Genomic DNA, 22,657 nt, shown 5'->3' with positions numbered 1-22,657 from the left:
TCACGACTACGGACTTACGGGGGAAGGAAGCGCAGAGGTTTGACATGCTGGGAACGGGGTTTTATTAAATAAACAATAAAGAAATACAAATAAACAGCGGCGCGGTGGCCGAAAACGATTTAACTTAAATAACGAACTGAAACTAACCGTAGGCGTGTGGCGATTGCCAGAACTCAAAGCACATAAAACTAAACCAGGTCAAGTTCGTGCAGAGAGTTCACGAAAATGCCAGCGACCCCGAACGGGCGGAAACTTCCGGCATTTATGGGGCGTCAGGATTGGGTTCCGGTGTGGAGCCCAGCTGCAGGCAATCCTGACAATTTCATTTGTTTCTTTCATATATATGTTTTTTTTTATATTGGATTCATCGATTCAGGTATCTATTATTTCTTGTCATATGTGTTGACATTGATCAGAAAGTTTGTACTGAGCTGTTGTTGATGATGTACCTGTGCATTGTGTTTCCTCATGAAGTACATTGTATATTGTATTGTTTGATTGGTATGGTTGTTAATAATGTCAATCAGCTGATCGCTAACTTTTGATCAGATGCTAACTATAACGATTCTGCGTGCTCTCCAAACACACAAACTGAGGACATGGGTTACATATCAAGGGCTTCTGTTTATTATGATGTAGCAAGTCTCCATAATTCCCACAAACCATGGTACTACTTTTGTTTGTCCGTAGGGAATTGTCTTTTAAAAAAGGCGATGCAGTCAACATCATCCGTCAGATTGACAGTAACTGGTATGAGGGGGAGCATCGCGGACGTGTGGGGATTTTCCCCATCTCTTATGTTGAGGTAGATTTTCACGCTATAATCAGTACATAGCTGTGTTCTATGAGCTCTCTTCGAGCCTTATTTTCTGACTCACTCAGAAGATGCCAGCCGTAGAAAAGCAGCAACCTGCCAGGCCTCCTCCCCCAGCCCAGGTCAGGGAGGTGGGTGAAGCCGTGGCACGCTACAACTTCAATGCTGACACCAATGTGGAGCTCTCTCTGAGAAAGGCACGCTTCTGTTTGTGATTTTGTCCTATGCATTTTGTCCTAGCTCACAGTTAACATCTGAATCTCTGTCTCACAGGGGGACAGGGTGGTTCTGCTCAGGCAGGTTGATCAGAACTGGTACGAGGGGAAAATTCCAGGCACAAACAGACAGGGTATTTTCCCTGTATCCTATGTTGACTTTGTCAAAAGATCCCCCTCCAGGAGTCCAGGCCATTATACTGAGAACCAGAGCTACAGGACCCAGAAGGTTAGTTTAGTGTGATTTTTCCTTATTAAATTTCTTCTGTTGTATGAAAAATCTCTAATATCAAACTCTACATTAAAAATGCAACACAGGATATATGCTATCTCTTTTAAATGTTTTCAGGCATTTGATGTAACTCATTATATATTTAAATGCTACTAGTTGAATTGAACAGAGTGTGTCGGACGACCAAAGTCTACTGGTGGTAGCTGAGCCGGAGGAGGCATTAAATAAGTGCTAAATAAGAAATGCTGTGGTGATAACACACACACTGTTATTAGGTCATTCAGTTGCCGTGTCACTTGAACTGAACATGTGAGACTTTGACGAGATGTTAACTCAGTGTTGAACATTTGTTTTCCTGCATCATTTCATCAGATGACTGTTGGGGTATTTCTTTACTTCTCTCTCTCCTTCTCAAGCCTATTGAGACCTCTCCTTCCAGCCACATCAGTTCACACCCCTCGAAAAGTTGCAACTCTGATCCCATTCAGACTCGCCACCTCCAGGCTGTCACCAGCGAGTGGCTTTCCCTCACTTTTGGTCTCTCATCCACACCTTTCCCTACCATATGCAGCTCCCCTCTGGCCCCAACCCCACACCCGCTTTCCCCTTGCTTCCTACCCAGCTGGGATGTACCCCTAGCCAGAGGTCAAGGGCAAACTATTCTGAACACCTCACAGAGATGCACAGCATTGTCACCACTTTTATGTCCATCTCCTCCTGCTCCTAATTTGTCTGCATCTCTGAGTACGAGCGACAACAGTCTAAAAAGAACAGAGGGCACAGTGTTTGTCTCAGGTCGAGAACAGCCATCAGTGTTCCCCACTGAACATTCTCCTTATAAACTCATTCAAGTGCATGAGGAACCTTGTGGAAAGTTGGTACCGCCTCATGCATGCAGTAACCAAGACAAAGTGTATCAGAAGATCAGTTTTCCAGCTTTAAGAGCCAGCCAAAAAGCTTCTTGAATCTTGAGCTTGAGCCCCTTCTGCCCATTGAGCTGAACAACAATTCACTGAAAGCTGGTCATCACGATTCATTGCTACCCGGACAGCAGGGGAAGAAACTTCAACCCTTCATAGAGCACAGCCAATCAAACAAGGAGAGCAAGGATCGTTTGAAGCCTTTTGTTTGCGAGCTTTGCATACATGAAGAGGGGGATTTTCAAAAGGAAGAATCTACAAAAGAATCCACAGCCATTCAGGAGAAGGCAGAGGTATCCATGCTGTGTGACATAACTGCGGTGTGACTAATAACGCTGCATGTCCAATAAAATACCTTTAATGGCCACATTAAGTCACATTTTTTTTCTACCTAATCTATTTTAAATGGTGTAAAATATGTCTGCCAAACCTCATCCTAGTGTTCGTATTATTTAATCATCTGGCTGTTTGGCAGCAACCTGGTGCTCTTCTTGCATCAGACTGTGCTGCACAAAACTAAAAAGAGTTGGCTAGCAAGGAAACTGGGGACTGCTGTTTTGAACAAATCGAGCAACAGACCAACAAACCTCTCAACAAATTTTACATTTAATATTTGACATTGTTTGCTGTCTGTTTTTGGATCCTAACACCAAACACATGAAACGAAGAACCCATGACATGAAACATATTTTCAGTAAAAAAAAAATGTTTTTTTTTCTGCATCTAAGACCCTTCTTGTTTCTGCCTATTGCTTAGGAAACGGACACTTCAGACCTCATTGTGGGAATCCCTCCATCATTTACTCATCCCTCAAACGACTCTGATTTATGTCCTAAGGCCGAATCTCCTTTTTCCCCTCTCCTCACCTCGCTACTCATGTCTTCTTCCAAAATCACATCATCTCTATCACCGTCGCTCTTTCCCCGCGTACATTCATTTCATCAGGAACACACTGCAGTCACTGAGGCTGTTCCATATTTCTCTACATGCACCACTTGTCCTCAAAATCATTTGCCCCACACAACTCCATCTTCTTCTCCATCCTCTCTTTCAGTCCTACATTCAGCCTGTTTCGCTGCAAATAATTCTACATCATCTTCGTCCTTCTTTTCATCCAGCCCCGTATCTGTCTCACATGCATCCTCCTCTCTGATGCACACACTCTCCTCCTCTCCTACAACATCCCCTCACCTTGCAGCTGTTGCTTCCCCATCCTCTCCTCTGTCACCTCCTCTGTCTTCTCCTCACCCTTTTTCTCTGCACTTAGGGACAGGGGACCCTAACCCCCTTGCCATTGGGTCGCCGCTTCTTCCACCCCCAGACCCTCCATCGTCACGCAGTCCGTCATCAGAGCAGATTCCACTCACATCATATCATGCCCACGTTTCTTCAGAGTTGTCCCCACTTCCATCCTGTGTCCATTCGTCCATTGTCCAGTTATCTGCACAGCAGCTCTTCTCAGATTCGTCTGTTCCTTCATGCTTGCGAGATACTTTGCATTCCCCTCCTCCTCCCCCTTCCTCTCCTCCTCTGTCCCCACTTCCCAGTCCTTCCTCCACTCTTCCTGCTTATCCCTGTGTAAGCACTAGGTCTCCTAAGGTGAAGGTAAAGACTGCAGCTTGTTTTCAGAATTCTGCATTGACTGCTTAAGCCTGAACTGCCTGAGTAAATATGGTAGTTTATTCATTGGTTTAAGAGATGTGGCACACTTACTTGCTGCCCTTACTGTAAAATGCGGATAAACGTTTGTCTATGATTTGATCCCATTCAGTAACCTGTGTTCTCTTCCCTGTTGGTCTGTGTGGTTTGACAGAGTGATTTTTTGTCCTTAGTTAGTATTAGTATTGTGGACGTGTAAAGAAGCAGTCAGTGTGTGTGCATGCTGTTTGTGTCGGTGTGTGACTGTGTGAATTTTTGGTTGACGTTGACATGACTCTTGACCAGCGGGTACTTACTTTCTCCAGCTGGTTTTTAAGCACAGTGCCGTGGTTGATGGTAAGCCACCTCGTAGCCCTGTCACATCCCGGAGGCTGTGCTTGTCACCTGTTAGGAGTCGCAGGGTAGGAACGTGTTTGCTGTGACACTAGTAGTGGTGAGGGATGGGAGATTGCCTCCTCTGTGTTTGCTCATGCTCAGCATGGTTTTTCCTGTCTTGGTCTCAAAATAACCCTGTTATCTTTTGGCTAAGGAATTGACTGGCTTTTGGATGTTGGTTTTTTCTTTGAGATGCCTCCAATGCTCACTTTAATGTGCAATTTATGAAATGTACCTAGCTTCGAAGCCCCCTTTATCAGTTTACTCGCTGTCTCTCCTTTAACTCCCTTCCTTTTCTGTTTTCCAGAGGGCTATGCAGGATACGCACCACAGTGCAGGGGAGCCGTAAGTATTAAATTACAGTTCCCATGTCCCGTGTCTGTCCACGTAAAGGTATGAATTTCCCTGACACTCTGGCCACTTGCAGGTTCCGGGCTCTGTATAACTACATGCCTCGAAATGAGGACGAACTGGAGCTGAAGGAGGGTGATGTGGTGGACGTCATGGAGAAGTGTGACGATGGCTGGTTTGTGGGTAAGTACAGCAAATCTATTAGCTGGAAATTATGACATTCTATCCAAAGGTAATGCATCACTTTCAAATGAGTACAAACAAGATTCCAAAAAAGTTGGGACACTATACAAATTGTGAATAAAAACTGAATGCAATAATGTGGAGGTGCCAACTTCTAATATTTTATTCAGAATAGAACATAAATCACGGTTTAAACTAAAGAGTTTAAACTAAGAAAATGTATAATTTTAAGGGAGAAATATGTTGATTCGGAATCTCATGGTGTCAACAAATCCCAAAAAAGTTGGGACAAGACCATTTTCACCACTGTCTGGCATCTCCCCTTCTTACAACACTCAACAGACGTCTGGGAACCGAGGAGACCAGTTTCTCAAGTTTAGAAATAGGAATGATCTCCCATTCTTGTCTAATACAGACCTCTAACTCTTCAATAGTCTTGGGCCTTCTTTGTCGCACCTTCCTCTTTATGATGCGCCAAATATTCTTTATAGGTGAAAGATCTGGACTGCAGACTGGCCATTTCACTACCCGGATCCTTCTCCTATGCAGCCATGAGGTTGTGATTGATGCAGAATGTGGTCTGGCATTATCTTGTTGAAAAATGCAGGTTCCAAAAAGAACTTTGAATCGTGACTTGTCTGACCACAGAACAGTCTCCCATTTTGCCACACTCCATTTTAAATGATCCCTAGCCCAGTGAAAACGCCTGAGCTTGTGGATCTTGCTTAGAAATGGCTTCTTCTTTGCACGGTGGATTGTGTTCACTGACAATGCTTTCTGGAAGTATTCCTGAGCCCATACTGTGATTTCCTTTATAGTAGCATTCCTGGTTGTGGTGCAGTGTTGTTTAAGGGCCTGGAGATCACGGGCATCCAGTATGGTTTTACCGTCTTGAACCCTAACTCACCGCGATTGTTCCAGATTATGCACAGTTGATGATGATAGATGCAAAGTCTTTGCCATTTTTCACAGGGTAATACCTTTCTGATGTTGATCCACTCTCTTTCTGTGCAACATTGTGGGAATTGGTGATCATCTACCCATCTTGGCTTCTGAGAGACACTAAGAAGCTCTTTTTATACCCCAATCATGTTGCCAATTGACCTAATTAGTGTTAACTGGTCTTCCAGCTCTTTGTTATGCTCAAATTTACTTTTTCTAGCCTCTTATTGGTACTTGCCCCAACTTTTTGTGGATTTGTTGACACTGTGAAATTTTGAATCAACGTTCTATTGCAAATAAAATATTGACATTTGCCATCTCCACATCATTGCATTCAGTTTTTATTCGCAATTTGTTTAGTGTCCCAACTTTTTTGGAATCCGGTTTGTATAAATAAGATATACTCAGTTGAGTTTACAGCATGACTTCATCTGTTGGGGCAGTGGTAACACACTGCCCCAAATGTAAGTTTCAGTAAATGTAAGTTTCAGTCAACTAAAAGCTTGTGCATAATTAGAATTATCCATGATTATTTTAGTCTAGTTTTAGTCTTTTTTTAGTACTGCAATTCTATTTATCCCAGTCAATGTAGTACAAGTACCTTTTTTCGACCACACATTCTGTTTTCTGATTTTTTTCTCCTAAATCCCTTTTTTCCACTGCAATATACACTAGCTTTCAAAAACTAGACCCATTGGCACCGTGCTCTTGTGCTCTTAGTATTGAGTCCGCTGCTCTGGTACATGGACTCATTAAATTTGTCCAGGCACAATGTAACCGTATATGGCAAAGGTATTAAAAATTAGCTTCTGTCAGACTGTAGACCTATGCTGCAGAGGGTCTCTAGAGTGTGTCCCACATGTGTTCTCTTTCACAACAGTGCAAAGCATACAGCTCACAAAAGAAAAACCTTTCCAGCTGTGATGGTGACAGACAGATTGCACACAGACTGGTTGTTTGCCCAGTTAATTGCTTTCATTGTGGAATGGTGCCAAAGACTTTAATTAAAAGCTCATTTCCTGCTGTGAGCGCTGATGGTATCACCACTCAGATAGAGAATGTTGAATACCGACCCTCAAAGCTGTGTAGTAGCACTCATAACATGCCTGAATGTACACCGGGGTTAGGTTCATGAATTTATTAGCCATTATTTTCCCGAGTGACTGTGTACTGGTTTATTGTTCAGTGAAAAGGTTTATGTATCTCTTGTGCTTTTTTAGGAACTTCTCGAAGGAGCAAACTTTTCGGCACCTTCCCTGGAAACTATGTGAAGCCCCTATAGTGGAGTTTCTGGACATCCCTCTGCCATCACTGTTTCCTATCAGCATTGGGCTACCCAGGAACATCACCCCTGTGTGTGTGTGTGTGTGTGTGTGTGTGTGTGTGTGTATATGTGCTCTTGTTAGCTCTAACTAGCCATCTTTACTAGACTTTCACAGATGATTTCTACACATCTGACTGACTTTGCATCTCACACCAACTGCTCCACAATGTATATGGGTCAGCAGTGCACACAGTTATACTATTATTTCTGTATTTACCTAAATTTGATTATTTATTAGACTCATATTTCCACCGTGATTACACAATAGACTGTGAAGAATTCGGATTGCATCAACAGGAGCAAAATGATACACTTCTTCTTGTTCATCTGCGATTTCATTGTTCCTGAAACCATTGCTGCTTCTGTTTGTTCTATTTGTGCCAGATTTGATAAAAATGGAATAAGTTAACCCTAACCTTAACCCTTCAGGAGGAGCTTAAATCATTGAACGTACATAGTATTACAACATACTCACCAAAAGGGCTCTCTGCTGACTGACCCAAACCAAGCAACAGGAACAGAAGTCTTTTTCTGTGTGGATAATTTTCAGTCTGCACAGTATTGACGCTCATTTGAATCCATTCCCTAAAATACACAGTGTTTATATTAAACTGTACATGAACTGTACATGCTCTGGATAAGGGTGTCTGGTAAATGCTGTAAATGAATATGTGGTTGTATTTATAGACCCAGTGAGAAATGTAATTTTAAAATTCATATTTCTCCATCACATATGAAATCTGTACTGAATTCTACATGCTACAATTCTAAGCACGGGAGTAATCCAGTTATGCTAGAATGGCACAAAAAGGTGGAATTTTAAGGTTTGGATTTTACAAAAATTCAAATGTTTCTTTTCCAGTTTCATTTCTATGAGTGTTCTTGCCATTTAGGCACAAACATCTAGACACTTACCGGATTTTTTCTGACTTTGATACAGATTAAACTTTTTGATGTAATGAATGATTGTAAATTACTAAAAATGATCAAAGTGTGAAATGTCAATCCACACTGTGTGGAAACTACAAGGACATTAGAGTGTCATTGGTCACAACCTTTGTCTATTTTAATGAAAGTATCCTTTTCAACCAGGTTTCATGATGTAGTTATATACAGGGCTTTGGTTTGGGGTTTTGTTTGAAGATAAAGAGCACTGACTACATTAGCAGTTTTATTGCTTAGCATTTATTGAATTAGCTATTTGTTCCAAGTGTTTTCTGACGTAGGGCCTGTTGCCATAATGTCACTGATGTTCATATATATAGTATAATCAGAGTCAAGCTGGAAGCAAATAGCTTTCATTCTGTATGTTGCATATACAGGAGCTTTGACATCCATACAAGTTTGTGTGCATCGAATGACATGGACATTGGAACAATCATTGCAAGCACCTTATTTGCCCATGTGTTATTTTTGCCCCTTTTTGCATCCTCATTTTTGTCATCTACCCTCCTACTAATCTCACTGTACTGTTTGGCATTTTTGTATGTCTTTTGTATTGAATTGTAAATGACAGAGATTCACTGCTTTATAAAGTCATTTCTCACCCAGCATTGTTTTGGATTGCTTTCATTTTTTCCCTCCATCTTTAATTGCTTCTCTCCATTGTCTTTGGTCGTTTACATACAAAGAGGACATGGTGCAAAACTAGCCATTTTATGCAAAGGACAAATACCGTTTTTAGGCACATGTGCCGTAAATTTGAGTAGCCATTTCTGTGGGCATTTTTACTGAAGATACTGGACTCTCTGGAGGTCCTCATGCCTCTGTTGTGTGATTCTTTTTGGATGAGGAAGAAAGAGTGAGACATATTCCTAATGCTTGCCTGTGTCTGTCTGGTGAGCTAAAGTGCTGATGCTTATGTACGACTCTATAGTATGAATAATAAATTTGGCTTGATACATTTGTGTGGTTTTCATATTAATCTCATCTGTCAAGTAATTAAAAATCATCCTAAAAATCAGCCCCTGCTTCGCATCATGGACTTTCCTCATCATGACTCCCCATTTGTTATGCCACAGGGCATAAAGAAGGAGGCGCAAACACTCGACACACCCACTGAAGGAGGGGCTCCCGCCAACACTCTCCTCCATAGTGACTGAACAAAATAAAGCAAGTCCTTCATTTCCAACTCGGGAGAAAGATGAATGGCCAGATCTGGGGGCTGTACGCCCAGCATGGAACAAATGAATTCAATACCCCCAGGTTCTCTTTTCATTTGACAAAATCATTGAAAGCTGAATGTGTAATGCATGTTTGATTTGTTTTTGATTAGAGGAATGAGTCCGCTGCAGATGAAGACGGATGGATTTGATTAAAAGACGATTAGAGGGGAAGTAGTGCAAGTCAGGCTTTCCGAGCTGTGCCTGTAATATCAGAAACAGCCGCGAATCGTTACCTGGGCCCACACCGCATCAGCAAGGCAGGAATGTATCTCTCATTCTTGGTGTCTCTGATGGAGCTCTGGCTCACCAAATAAGGGCATGTGTGCCGGACCCAGTCTGCCAGAGGAGCTGCGACGTGCGCAGCGACATACCTCACCAGAGTGCGCTACGCAGCCCATCAGCCACCTGGCCTCAAGCGCCGGGTGTTGACATTCAGCAAACATACAGGGGACGTGGGTTATTAATGCATGGAAAGAGAGATGAATCCCCACACTTGTGCTCCTGAGCTGGACACTTAACAGACTTTCTGAGCGAGAAAAGTGATGGATGAATAGGGGGGGGGGGGGGGGGGGGGGGGGGGGGGGGGGGGGGGGGGGGGGGGGGTGAGAGAGAGAGAGAGGTGAGCGAACAGCTCCCGGTCCAGTCTGCCCAATAACCATGCAGGGGGGGCGTGGTTTCTCAGCTCTCCTGTGTGCACGCCAGTTTATAGTGTCCTGTCCAGAACACACAGCTAGTCAGCGGGAGAGAAGCCCGCCATCTCACTGACTCACACATACACACACGCACACAGAGGTGTTTCAGGGAGACGGACACACCCTCCAGGGCCAGGTTGGAGACATGCCAATGAACGTAGTGCTGGAGAGGCCGGCCCTTGGGGCTTCCGTTTAACGGGGGGAAAGGACTTCAATCAGCCTCTGACCATCTCCAGGGTGAGTTGGCAGGAAGTGTTGATTACCTGAAGATTAAACTCTGTGTGAGTGCATTAAACTTGATGGTTGTTACTAGACACCGTGTGTGTGACTGCGGTTGACTCATGTCATCGTTGTGTGTAATGTAATAGAAAAGAGAAAAGACAACTGAAGGTGTGTAAACAGAAGGATGGATGAAGTATTGGGGGAGTCTGTGTAGAGTCTTAACCCACCAGAAATAGATGTCTGCATCACACACTCACTCAGACACTAGCTCATGTGGATGCTTGTGACAATATATCGGTCCTAACAAAGCCCGGCGTCTCTGACAGCTGAAGCAACAGCCCATTTTTAGGAATTGATTCAGCTCTTCTGCCTCTCCGAGGAAATCTTTATGAAGGGGGTGTGCTTCTTGTTCATTCAAACTAAACCGAAACAAGGGGAAGACACAAAACCAGCCGCAGATTACAGTGAGCATTAACATGCTCCTTTATTTCATTTTTAAACACCGGCCGACTTGTTTACATTTACATTTACATTTATGGCATTCATCAGAGTGACTTGCAATCAGTAGTTACAGGGACAGTCCGCCCTGGAGACACTCAGGGTTAAGTGTCTTGCTCAGGGACACAATGGTAGTAAGTGGGGTCAGTGGTTGGCGTAGCGGGAAAGGAAACAAACCCGTAACTGGAAGGTTGCCAGTTTGAATTCCAAACCGTCAAGGTGCCACTAAGGTGCCAGGGAGCAAAGTGTCGTCCCCACATACTACACACATCATGACTGCCCACTGCTTACTAAGAGTGATGGTTAAAAGCAGAAGAAACATTTCGTGGTGTCACCATGTGCTGTGCTGCAGTGTTTCACAATAACAATCATTTGACTTTTACTTTAGTAAGTGGTGTTTGAGCTGTGACTTTGTGGTTCATACTCGAGGATGTTACCCACTTGGCTACTAACATGGGTGTCATTCTGAGGGTACACAGTCATGTCTGATGTGGGACTATATTTAGAAAGAGAAGTGGACAGTGGGCATAGGACATTGGTAGTTAATGGCTTTACCCCTATATCTTCCAAAGATGGAGCCTACATTGCGAAACTTCACCCCTCCCCTCCAAACTGTTGAAGGAGGGATAAAGGTGGGGGAAATCTTTTGTAATTTATACAATTGTCTTAATAATATTCGAATGTCTAATGGGTTAAATGGTTGTTTTAAATTCCATGCAGCTTTTCCTCACTTTAATTTCAAAAGTACAGGAGTCTATTAGGAATTTGTCACCATAGGGCAGGCATCTGCTTTTTTTAAAGGCAGAACAACCATGTGTTCATTGATGCCAGGTTCTCCCATCAGTATGCTCTTATTAGACCGTGTTTGGCTCTGCTGTCAGTTTTTTTCTAATAAGATTTAGCCTTTGGTACATTTCCTAAACTCACTCAGCATTGCTGTACACAACCATGGGCCATTTTTTGGTCTGACCTTCGATGTCTGGGGAAAGAAAGCAGAAGAATCTTATTAATTGAAATTCACTGTCCTCAGAGGAGCAGGGCAGCTCTGATGCTGTGGGCTGATATGAACATGTGGCCAGATTTTTGGTGACCGCCAGAGAGAGCGTTTCATTTCTCTGGGCAGTGCTGTCTTTCTTCAGAAATCCCTGACCCCGACAACAGGCTCCACTGCAGCCACACAGAGAAAGTCCACGTCAGAAGGCGAGCTGTAAAGATGCACCAGGATATGATAAGGGCTGCCTCTGAGGATGCCTGAATGTAAATCTCACTTTCTTCCATGACATGGCTTTCCCTTAGGTCCTTTATCCCTGGGTTATTATATGACCTGACTGAACACCCCCTGAGTAATTCATAATGTGTCTTTTAAGTTCAGGCTTCAGCCTTTGGCGCAGGGGTGAAAACAAGTGATACGGAAACCCCATGCTGCTTTTGGAATATGACAGCCAGCCAGTATGGTGTCTCACTTCAAATCCTAATAATGCAAGGTGGCCCCAGTCCATGAGTGTTTTCCTCCCCTGCAGTGTGCAAAGGCCTAGTGATCGCTGCTCTGGGAGGGATGAAGCATCGGGATGTGAGGCTCTGACTTTAATAACTCTGCACCACAAAGTCGTTTTCATAAAATGTAAAAAAAATAATAATAATAATAATAAAGCTGGCCGCTCTGCATGCTGGCCCAGCCTGGACACCATCACTCCCCGTGATCTGTTTACCGCGCTCATGCTGAGAGAAAAGGAGTGGGGGAGAAGAAACAGTTTACACAAGCATGCATACCAGTGAGGGCAAGGATGTTTTACACAGAGACGAACGCTTCTTCACTGGTCTGACCTGACTAGCGTTCTGAGCTCTACTGTCATGTGTAAGGACCATGCAGTCGCAGTAATACATATCCGACTGAACAAACTTTTTTATTTCTGGGCTTTTTTTAAATCTGTTTTCTACTAACTGCTATTACATTGCTCGTAAGTGCTTGTCCTCTGAATGCTGCTGTCATAACTGTGTGGGAGATCAAAGGTTCACATGCAGAGAAGGTCAGAGAACATAAATGATCAGTAGCAGATTGCTGCAGCTTAGCCTTACAGGAACACAGCCTATCCTGTGTGTATTGGAAGCTCCCAGCAGAGGATGGATCCCTAAAAGCCACAGTTACAAATGAAGTGCGGCTGATGGAGCACAGAGGATTTTTCACCTGTGGGGGCATTAATTCATGAGAATAGCCTTCTGAACTGACGATGGTCTTCTGAAGGTCTCAAGACAGCCCCTCGAGCTGAACCACGAGACTGTAGCCAGCAGGGACATCTGCTGCACCCAGCCATTTATAGACACAGAGCTCAGGCACCACAGATCCTCCTGCAGACTGGATTCACCTCACTGAAAACCTGGCCATCTAGCCTCTTCCATCCAAGTTTTATTGCCTTGAGCCCTGTGCTTCCATCCCTCTCTATCTCTCCTCCCCCTCTTAGATCAATCCAGGCAGTAAAGCCTCGGTGGCAAATCTGTGCACCGGTGACATTATCATCGCCATTGACGGTGTTGCCTACTGAAGACATGATGCACTGTGAGGCTCAGAACAGGATCAAGGACTGTGGTAGTCAGTTGTGTCTCACCATAGAAAGGTAAACTGGCAGTAAGTTGAGCGGTCTTCATGCAATCACCACCATTTTGATGATCTTGCACCAGGCATTTCCATGAACTCTACCCATAGATCTGATAATGTGAACATTTCAAACACAAATCATTACCGTTTTGTACTCTAGCACACTCGCCCAACAGCTACAAAATCAACTACCAGAACTCTCTGCTGTGGCCTCAGTATGAGTTGTAACATTATGCCCCGTTGATTCATGGATCATTTCATTCCAAGAGGCCTTCACACAGACATAAAGATGTTTACTATATCTTATATAGTATGAGTCAAAAGCATGGCAAGCCATGTTGTCATTTCAATCATTGCCAGTCTATCTGCAGGAAGCGGGCTGTAAATAACACCAATGGTCTGTCAGACTTAGACAACGTCATTTTTATACTCTTAGGCCTGAAACCAAACTCTGGTCTCCACACGTGATTGAAGATGGGAAAGTAAATCCATTCAAATCACCTGGAGGGAAGAGAAGCAAGTAAGACAGACTGCCTAAATGTGTTTACATGCAATGAAAAGGAGATATGTTTTAACGAACCTTGTGTCTTTCTCCCTCTGCAAGGAATATACACCAATTGGGACAGGCCCACAACCGCAAGGCCCAGCCATTTGTGGCTGCTGCTAACATTGATGACAAGAGGCAGGTGGGTGAGCGCAGCATATAACTCGCCCATCGGCCTCTACTCCTCAGGAAATATCCAAGATGCCCTTCATGGGCAACTGCGGGGCATGGTTCATAATAAGCCACTTAGGTGAGTGTATACAGAGATCATTTTTACTGCGTTTCATTCTTGCCATTATTTTAATGTCCTAAAACTGAATAGTTTTTTGGACATGGTCTAGGTTTAGTTTCTATTAGATTATTCTATTAGATCTGTGTTTCATTCTTGGCATTATTTTAATGTCCTGAAACTGAATTGTTTTTTTGGACATGGTTTAGGTTTAGTTTCTATTAGATTAATTTCTTTGGTGATTTAGTTGATTTAAACAGATGGAGCAAGAAGGCCTGACATCTCCTGGGCATTTATGGTTTGACATAAAATCCCAAAAAATTCTACAATACATTGAAACTTTCTCGCGTTACATTATTTCAATTTTAACCTCGTGCCATTAATTCACATCCCATGTGGGCTGAGCCCATAGACCCACTTAAATCCTATAATAAGACACAATTGTTAATCAACTAGCTGTGAGGGCAGGCTTCACTGCCACTGGGCGCCCAGCCAGACACTCCTAGGCTGCAGATGCCCATTTCCAGTCCAGTCATGTGGATCTCATTAAGCCACCAGATATATGGGGTGTCACAGCGTGGGGATTACCGAAGCACCCTGGAATGAAGGTTGCCACACCACGCCACCAGATTATGGTGCTCTGTGACCAAGGTGCTAAATCACTTTAACTCCCACAATGCATCTGACCAAGTTGGGCAAGGCATTGAGAGGATTTTGAATCAGGATGGATGAGAAACAAAACTAGTACTGTATAACTTTTGAATTTCCTGGTCTTCTTGGATAAATTAAATGTATTTGCCAATACTAATCCTTTTGTGATGGAGCTGGGCCGTGGTGTTTTATCGCCTCATCATTTGTTATTTTTATCTCTATAAAAATTGCCTTGCACTGAAAATCAGTGTTTCACGATCACATGGTTGATGTTTGCTGGACATTAGTGGATGATGGCCCATACCTGAACCCAGAAGAGACAGTGACACATATCCTCCAATCTCTGTTCTCCAATGCTGCAGGCCCGAGGACCCTGACTTCCATTGAAGAGTCTGATGTCTACGCATGTTGCAAAAGGAGCAGGAGCAAGAAGAGCCTCACGAACCCCCGGCAGTCTGGCTCATTTAAAGCTCTGCAGGACTTTGGTCAACAGTGATGGTTAGAGGATACTTTTTACAACCAAGAATGGAATACCAAAGAAGAGGGCTTTCAAAATAATGAATAAAGGAAAGAATAAAACAGATGGAAAAGATTACGCTAGGATTGTGGTAAATCCTCAAAAAAATACAAGGCCAAACATAATATAATTATGACAGTTGTTCACTGAGGATTATTAAGAGGTTATTTGCACTGTCCTTGCCTTTTCAGAGGTTGAGAACACTCTCTGCATGTGAGGTAGTCTGAAGTGCACAGAACATATGGTTTTAGTTTTAAAAACCATACATAACAGTTTAGGTTTATGAAAAAGAATGACTGTGATATCACTTTTTGTACAGGAACCCGTCCTCTGGTTACAAAACAGTAAGAGCTCCCAGCACAAAACCCGCAGCACCTGCTGGGAACTGCAGAAGCTGCCTGTGTGTGACAAGTGTGGCAATGGGATTGTGTGAGTGCTGCTGTCCCCAGGGGTTTTGCTCGAATGTTTAAAGTTTAATTTGGATGTATGGACTAAATATGTGCTCTTTCTCTCTGTCTGTCTTTATCCTTGTCTCTCCCTTTCTCTCTCACACTTTCTCCGGGAATACAGGGGAACGGTGGTGAAGGCACGCGACAAGTTTCGACACCCTGGGTGCTTTGTCTGTTCTGACTGTGATATGAACCTAAAGCAGAAAGGCTATTTCTTTGTGGAGGGCCAGCTGTACTGTGAGACCCATGCACGAGCCCGGACAAGACCACCAGAGGGTCACGACCTTGTCACGACTTACCCACAGGCATAGAGTCCAATAACCTTTAAATTCAGCCAAAAATAAAGTACAAAATCAGGGGCTGTAATAGAAAGCAGATTGATTGGTGGAATATCCCACTATTGCACCATTCAGATAAAATGCAGACATTTATTGGCCACATGTATGTTCGTAATATGTACACACATTGATTCAGAGCAGCCCAACTGTTTATGCACATCACTGCAGAGCCACCAGCTGTGAAAATGCCAGATGTGATATGGACGTACTCACGGTCCATTCTGCCCAATGATGTCAAGCATGAAGATTCACTAAAGCAAAACCATATCCAAGTATCAAATGACATGCATTATCTAGGATAATTTTGCATGTTTCATGGGCACTGGGTCTTTTTTGTTATGTTTTAAATCAAGCTAAATTACCCACTTATAGAATGTAAAACAGCTATTGACATTGTTCTTTATTTATCCTGTTAATACTCTCAAAGTACTGAAACCTTTTTTATTTACTTTCCTACATAAATGTTGTTAGTTTCAGCATCTAATTTAATATAATTAAGAAAGATATGTTATAATTTAAATGAAAAAAAAAATCTCAACACATGATGAAAAAAGCATTCTCTAAATACTGCCAACTGGCGAGATGACAAGCATGTTAAAGGCTGCAGGTGATAAATCATTCTTATCGCCTTTTTCTGCAGCAGTGTTTGCAAATGGGTCAGGCTCCATACACAGGGCAGGAACAGCATGCACGTGCTGGCATGGGGGTTTCATGGGAGCACATATGGGATACTGATATGCTGAATGTTTTCCACAGGCAGGTGTGATGCTTTTTTTTGTGAGACACAGCTTTGGCTCAATAAAACGTGTAGAGTTACAGATTCCTGTGATTCATGAAAGTGTCCAGAACATCCAAGGAAATCATATTGTGTCCACCTGTAATAAACTGAAAAAAGTTCATTAAAATGTGCATGGTCGGTGCATGGTTATTTAATTAAACTAACTTGCATTTTATGTGGTAATGTTTTTTGTTCTGGGGGAGTTGTGGGTGTCACATTGGCATTTCAAAATGAACTTCATTTGAACTCCATAAAGCAAATTATTTATATGTTTATAAATAATAGGGTGGTAGCAGACTAGTGGGCAACACACTCGCCTATGAACCAGAAGACCCAGGTACAAACCCCACTTACTACCATTGTGTCCCTGAGCAAGACACTTAACCCTGAGTGTCTCCAGGGGGGGCTGTCCCTGTAACTACTGATTGTAAGTCGCTCTGGATAAGGGCGTCTGATAAAAAATGCAAATTATCTACTCACACATCTGTTAACAATTTCCATAGGTTACATCCATTTTATTTGCAGGGCCCCCGTCTGGACAACAAATTTACTTTATTACTACTACAGCAGCCCGGTCATGTTCTTCCAATTCCAGCTAAATGGAGCGGGTTCTGTATGGTCCCAGTGACGCACACTGCAGTGGCACTTAATCAATGCTTCGTTTTACTCTTAAAACGATCAATATCGGCATGCACACGAAGCAAAATAATAACATGAGCCACGATCGCTCCAGCAGCCGGGCGAGGGGTTTCTTTCGCGCCACTGTCCCTTTAAGACAGGAAAAGTGGGCGGAGACTTCCATCCACTTCCGGCCGTCAGACATGGCAGCTTCCTGAGAGACTTTACGAGACGTTCTGCGAGGATGTCGTCTGTCTGAAATGGTACAAAGTTCTGCATTCACACGTCGCTGTTGTGGAGCATTAAACTAAACCACACCAGAACCGGGGAAGAGAGTAACACGCAGGGTGGACTTGTTCCAGGTCCTCGTAGACGACGGCGCCATGATCCTGCGTCTGGGAGGAGGTCTGGAGTTCCTGTGCCAGCTGGACGTCTCCGATGGTAAAATCCTCCTCGCTTCCCTGGGGCTGGTGTGGCCACAAGCAGTGACGTCCTGCACTATTTCTTTCTTTCTTTATTTTTCTTCTTTCTTTCTCCGAAGCGTCCCAGAGGCAGCTGGAGGTTTCAAGGAGCTTTGCAGACCTGCGCTCGCGAGTGAAGGCGGAGTCCCTTGTTTTCAGCCTGACCGACAGCGCCTTATTTATTTGGCCCAATAAATCGTTTCAGGCCAGTCTCGATGACGTGGATGAAAGCACCGCGTGTGGAGAGCTGCTGCAGTATGTTCGGTAAGCACCATGCACCCACCCACCCTACGTTTACAGCATTTATCAGACAATCAGTAGTTACAGGGACAGTCCCCCCCCTGGAGACATTTGCTCAGGGACACAAGTGGGGTATTAAGTGGGGTTTGAACCTGGGTTCATGGGCAAGTTTGCTACCCACTACCACCCTTATTCTGTGGTGCATTAAATAAATAAATATTGAAGCTCTTCTGTTTGCGTTGAATCAGATCAGAAGATGACGATGGAGGGGGGAAGAAGAAGAAAAAAGACAAGAAGAGTGTTGTGGTACTGAAGAACCTCTGAACGACGATCTGCACTAGTACTCAGACTAGCATTTATTCCTGTTTTTTCCCCCCCATCACCTGTTCCTCTCAGCCGGTTGTGAACCTGCGCTTCATGATGGAGATAACAGAACCGACTGAGCCCTCTGCACCCTGTCTCTACCGAGAGAACAAGAAGCACCACTGCATCAGGATGGTCCTGCCCATGGACTGCGTAGTTACTGTGCGGTCTGACGAGACCTTTGGATCGTGAGCCTTTTTTTTTTTTTTTTGGTCCGGTTCACAAAAACTTACTTCAATATCGGTGCCAAATACGTGGGGGGAAAATCAATTTTATATTAAACGTAACGTGACTGCCCCGACAGACTTGAATGACCCGCTCTTCCTTTTCTTGTAGGTCCTGTAAACGCCTTTTGAGGGCACTCTCTACTCAGCTGTCTGAAATGGAGGCAGTCACACTGCGACACATGAAGGACACGGATGTGCCAGTACCTCGGCCCTTCCATTTTTCACTGCCCACTTCTACAGAACTGGTCACCATAGTTTACCCTGCTAGCGTTGATGACAAAGGGCTGGAATCTTTCAGAAAGGTATGAAAAGCAGAAGGCCCTTCTTATTTATCTAATCTGTACTTTATACCATGTGTCATTTTTATTCCGTGCTGATGTATGGCGAGGCTACTTTAGAAACCCAGATATCACATCATGGCTTTGTCGGTTGATGTTTCCCCCACTTTCATAGGAGCTTCACAACAGGTTCGAGCTGCCTGATGACAGGCCTTACTTTAGACGCTCAAACGCATTTCACTTTCCTGACGAACCTTACAAGACGGCTACCTCCGAAACCCCCACAATCACTTGAATCACCCCAACATAGAGGGAGCAAAAGTGAGTTTGCTGAGACTCCGCTTCTCACCATTATGAAGAACTGGCAAGTAAAGATGACATTGTGGTGCTGTTTCAATTAATGTTTATCCTCTCTCTCTAGCCGTATTTGGTGCAGGGTGTGTACAGCTACCATCACTACATGCAGGATCGAATGGATGATAATGGCTGGGGTTGTGCCTACCGCTCCCTACAGACCATCTGCTCCTGGTTCCGACAGCAGGGCTACATGGAGCGCACTGTGCCCACCCACAAAGAGATTCAGCAGGTAGGGAATCACCAGCCGAGCGCACAGTAAACAGAAGTTATCTCATCGACTGAATGCTTGTGTCAAACTCCAGCGGTGTGATTTGTAAACCAGTTTTATTGAGCTGATGTGTTTATCGTCCAGGCTCTTGTTGATGTTGGGGACAAGCCCGCAGCCTTTGTGGGCTCACGGCAGTGGATTGGCTCCATTGAAGTGCAGGCTGTACTGAGCCACCTATTGGGAGTGACGTCCAAGATTTTGTTTGTAAGGTCGGTTTGTATATTTTAGACTCCACTCAATTTCTATTACATTGACATTAATTCCCACAGAATGTAATAAGCCTTTAGGCTGGGTTACTTAAGTTTAATTTTTATAGCCAGGGCTCTGAGCTTCCCTCGCAAGGAAGAGAACTAGCAAACCACTTTCTGACTGAAGGAACTCCTGTTATGATTGGTGAGTGTGAAGTAGCAGGTATTGATTCATGAAATGTGATTTGCTTCTCACTCATGTCAATTGCCTGAACAGGAGGGGGTGTTCTAGCACACACCATTCTGGGAGTGGCGTGGAGCGAGACATCAGGGAAGATTCGCTTTCTCATCTTGGACCCACACTACACTGGGGGGGAAGACCTGCAGACCATCACTGACAAGGTGCTAAAGTCTATCGAACTCTGCAAATGATGTATTCTTTCAAATCACATGTTCACCTGTAAATGGGAACAGCACTCCATCCGAAAACAAGCAGAACCAATTAAATGTTATGATCAGACCTTGCCATTTTTTGCTTTAGAATTTTAATATTAAATTTGAATATAAGCTACATGCTATAATTGTGACTATATCTATGCAATCCTGCATATTTTTTGTAATTATATATATGTCTGTGTACTGAGCATACCTGTGTTCTTGTTTCATGCATATATAACCAGTTGTTTTTGTGTATAGGGATGGTGTGGATGGAAAGGACCCGAGTTCTGGGACCAGAATGCCTACTACAATCTCTGTCTTCCTCAGAGACCAAAGGCAATTTGAGCGCATGTGTGCATAGAGAGGAAAGAATAAATAAGCACCAACAAGATATTTTAACAAAGTTTTATTCCTAACTTAACTAATGTAAACAGTCACACTTTGCAGGTTGTAAAGTACAGGAGAGAGTTCAGGGATCTCAAAAACTTTGAACCCAGGGACAGTTCTAAATGTGGTGGTATTCATTCATTTCTCAGTTTCACTTGTCTGTGAGTTCAAAGTGCGCTTGTTTGATACCATGGGAACATTAAACCATGAGTACAGCAATAAGGACAATAAAAACTGTTGGCTCTCTTACTGTCTCCGTTTGTTGGCCCTTCTTGATGAGCATCATTGTCATCCTTGCTCTATTATGAACATATGCATTTGTATGTTCTCAGTCACACAGTAGTGTGGTATATTTATCAAAAAGGTGGGAAAGTAGACCCTCGTAGCAGCCCCTTCTTAGTGGAGGCTTGAGTGTCCACGCTATCCACTCTGTTAGACCTGATAGCAGCCGACTCTTCATATCAGTCTTTAGGGCTGTTTATTTCCCCATTTGGTGTAATCTGGCCAATCACCAGTCACGGGCCTTCTTTCCGTCTTGGGCATCTGGGCTGAGGCCTGCTCGCTTCTGACCCGCGCCGGCGCAGCTGAGGTGGTCACGTGCCCTGCACGTAACGTCTGTCTGCACGCTCGGACGTCGCGTCTTTCGGAGGGTGCGTAACAACCTCCCGCATTCGGCGAAGCCGCATGACCATGCCAGGTCTTCAGCAGTCTGGCCCTTCTTATTACAAATCCTAATTTAGAAAGAATTGACAATATAAAAAATTTTGTAAACAAGCAACCTGCGTGGTTGACTTGGGTGTAATTTTTGGCAGCCGGAATTTTAAAAGGTTTTAAAACACTTACTCAAGCTGGGCATCACTGGCCACGAGGACGCTGACGCACTCCAAGCTCCCTGCCCTCACAGCTTTGTGCACAGGTGTTTCTCCAGAGACATCCTTTACAAAAAAGGTGCACTACATATTAAAATAATGCATTATTAACGTAAATTAGTCGAGCATGCTAAACTTTATAATAGGTACCTGCTGGTTGGCATCTGCTCCCGTTCGCAAGAGCCAGAGCAGACAGAAAGCCTGACCGCCAAAAGCTGCCAAGTGCGCAGGGGTCTGTCCACAATCGTCCCCACCGGAGTTCACCCCGTATCCGGCTTCAAACAAGTTGTCAATGCAGTCCAGCTGCACAGCACAGGGGGCAATAAGCTCATATCACACTGCTGTATTCAGCTACTTTAAAACATTGATATATTTTTGATGTTTTTAGAGTACATGTATTAAAAATATATATTAATATATTTGATATACTAGTGAAATATTTACATTTTGGATGCACTGTCCCAAATTTATTAAGGAAAAATGTTTATTTTGCTGTCCCTGAAATTAATGAGGTAATTCAAGGTTCAAAATTGGTTTATTGTCAGTACAACAGTATACGCAGTACACCGTGTATTGAAAAGGCAATTGTAAAAGATCAAAATGTATATGCACACTAAACCAAACTATACTAACTACAACTAAAACCTAAATACTATAAAAGAAAAGTTAAACTTTTCTGTGCACTGAACAAGGACAAACAGGACAACATCCTGTAGGATGCTCGTAAGAGGATATGCTGGATATTTCAAACAGGACACACAAGACAAGAACAAAAGGTAACAGTGACGACACAGCTGCCTCCCTGTCACTTTACACTACATATTCACAGTACAGATATTTACAGTACATATTCACAGTGACCTATATCTCAATATAACACACCATAATGGCCACCCGAGTCCTAACTACTGTGCTGGTTTTGTAACATAAAAAAGTAGTGTGGAATAGACCAGCGTCCTACCTGCGAATCCGCGTCCAGCAGCAACATTTCGACCGAATAAGTGACCGCCACAGACGCCAGGCGCGCGGACGGCAGACGGCCAGCGCGAGCCGGGGGCCGCGGCCACGTGACCCCGCCCGGCCGGCCAATAGGCGGCGAGCGACGCGACGCGACGTCCAGCAGGGCGAGGAGCTGCTGTGCGAAACCACACGTACGCACCGGCGGGGCGTTCTTCCTCCTCCACAAAGTTCATTACGTTATTATCGGTTATTATTCGCATCTAGACATTTGTCAGGCCTCCACTCCGATTTTTTTTATCTATCATATTTATG

The 22,657-nt window shown here is 43.8% G+C and overlaps 3 protein-coding genes and 1 pseudogene across 3 annotated transcripts in view; 3 read left to right on the top strand and 1 right to left on the bottom strand.

The window, feature by feature from the left end:
• sorbs2a (sorbin and SH3 domain containing 2a) overlaps positions 1–7,460 on the top strand; it is a 29,705-nt gene extending 22,245 nt beyond the window's left edge. The window contains exons 21-26 of the mRNA XM_028975750.1: positions 691–805; positions 883–1,011; positions 1,088–1,258; positions 4,523–4,560; positions 4,643–4,749; positions 6,912–7,460. Of these exons, the coding sequence (XP_028831583.1) occupies positions 691–805; positions 883–1,011; positions 1,088–1,258; positions 4,523–4,560; positions 4,643–4,749; positions 6,912–6,973 (622 nt within the window). The 3' untranslated portion in view covers positions 6,974–7,460. The remainder of the gene's footprint in view (positions 1–690; positions 806–882; positions 1,012–1,087; positions 1,259–4,522; positions 4,561–4,642; positions 4,750–6,911) is intronic.
• A 2,557-nt stretch (positions 7,461–10,017) lies between these two features.
• Positions 10,018–15,930, top strand: LOC114788670 (PDZ and LIM domain protein 3-like; annotated as a pseudogene).
• Positions 15,931–17,486: 1,556 nt separating this feature from the next.
• LOC114788613 (ufm1-specific protease 2-like) lies at positions 17,487–20,770 on the top strand. Its single transcript, XM_028977340.1, is given in 13 exon segments — positions 17,487–17,572; positions 17,672–17,750; positions 17,851–18,034; positions 18,259–18,316; positions 18,407–18,561; positions 18,710–18,902; positions 19,054–19,135; positions 19,138–19,199; positions 19,300–19,464; positions 19,588–19,712; positions 19,820–19,896; positions 19,969–20,093; positions 20,388–20,770. Coding segments are annotated over 13 exon segments (1,395 nt in total). The 5' UTR covers positions 17,487–17,569; the 3' UTR covers positions 20,475–20,770.
• Positions 20,521–22,601, bottom strand: LOC114788614 (ankyrin repeat domain-containing protein 37-like). The gene is made up of 4 exons (XM_028977343.1): positions 22,347–22,601; positions 21,536–21,688; positions 21,360–21,451; positions 20,521–21,247 (listed from the first exon to the last, which is right to left on the bottom strand). The coding sequence occupies exons 1-4, from the start codon at positions 22,371–22,373 to the stop codon at positions 21,025–21,027; spliced, it is 495 nt and encodes a 164-aa protein (XP_028833176.1). The 5' UTR covers positions 22,374–22,601; the 3' UTR covers positions 20,521–21,024.
• Positions 22,602–22,657: the final 56 nt, after the last annotated feature.

The sequence above is a fragment of the Denticeps clupeoides genome, chromosome 4, assembly GCF_900700375.1.
Source record: "Denticeps clupeoides chromosome 4, fDenClu1.1, whole genome shotgun sequence".
Taxonomy (NCBI): Eukaryota; Metazoa; Chordata; class Actinopteri; order Clupeiformes; family Denticipitidae; genus Denticeps; species Denticeps clupeoides.
This window is presented reverse-complemented; position numbering and strand designations above follow the sequence as displayed.

Excerpts from the sequence above, each read along its gene's own strand:
- LOC114788614 (XM_028977343.1), bottom strand. The coding sequence starts at position 22,373 with ATGTTGCTGCTGGACGCGGATTCGCAG. Across the intron at positions 21,689-22,346 it reads TGCTGGACGCGGATTCGCAG|CTGGACTGCATTGACAACTT; the intron begins GTAGGACGCTGG and ends TGTGCTGTGCAG. Across the intron at positions 21,452-21,535 it reads GAGCAGATGCCAACCAGCAG|GATGTCTCTGGAGAAACACC; the intron begins GTACCTATTATA and ends TTTTTTGTAAAG.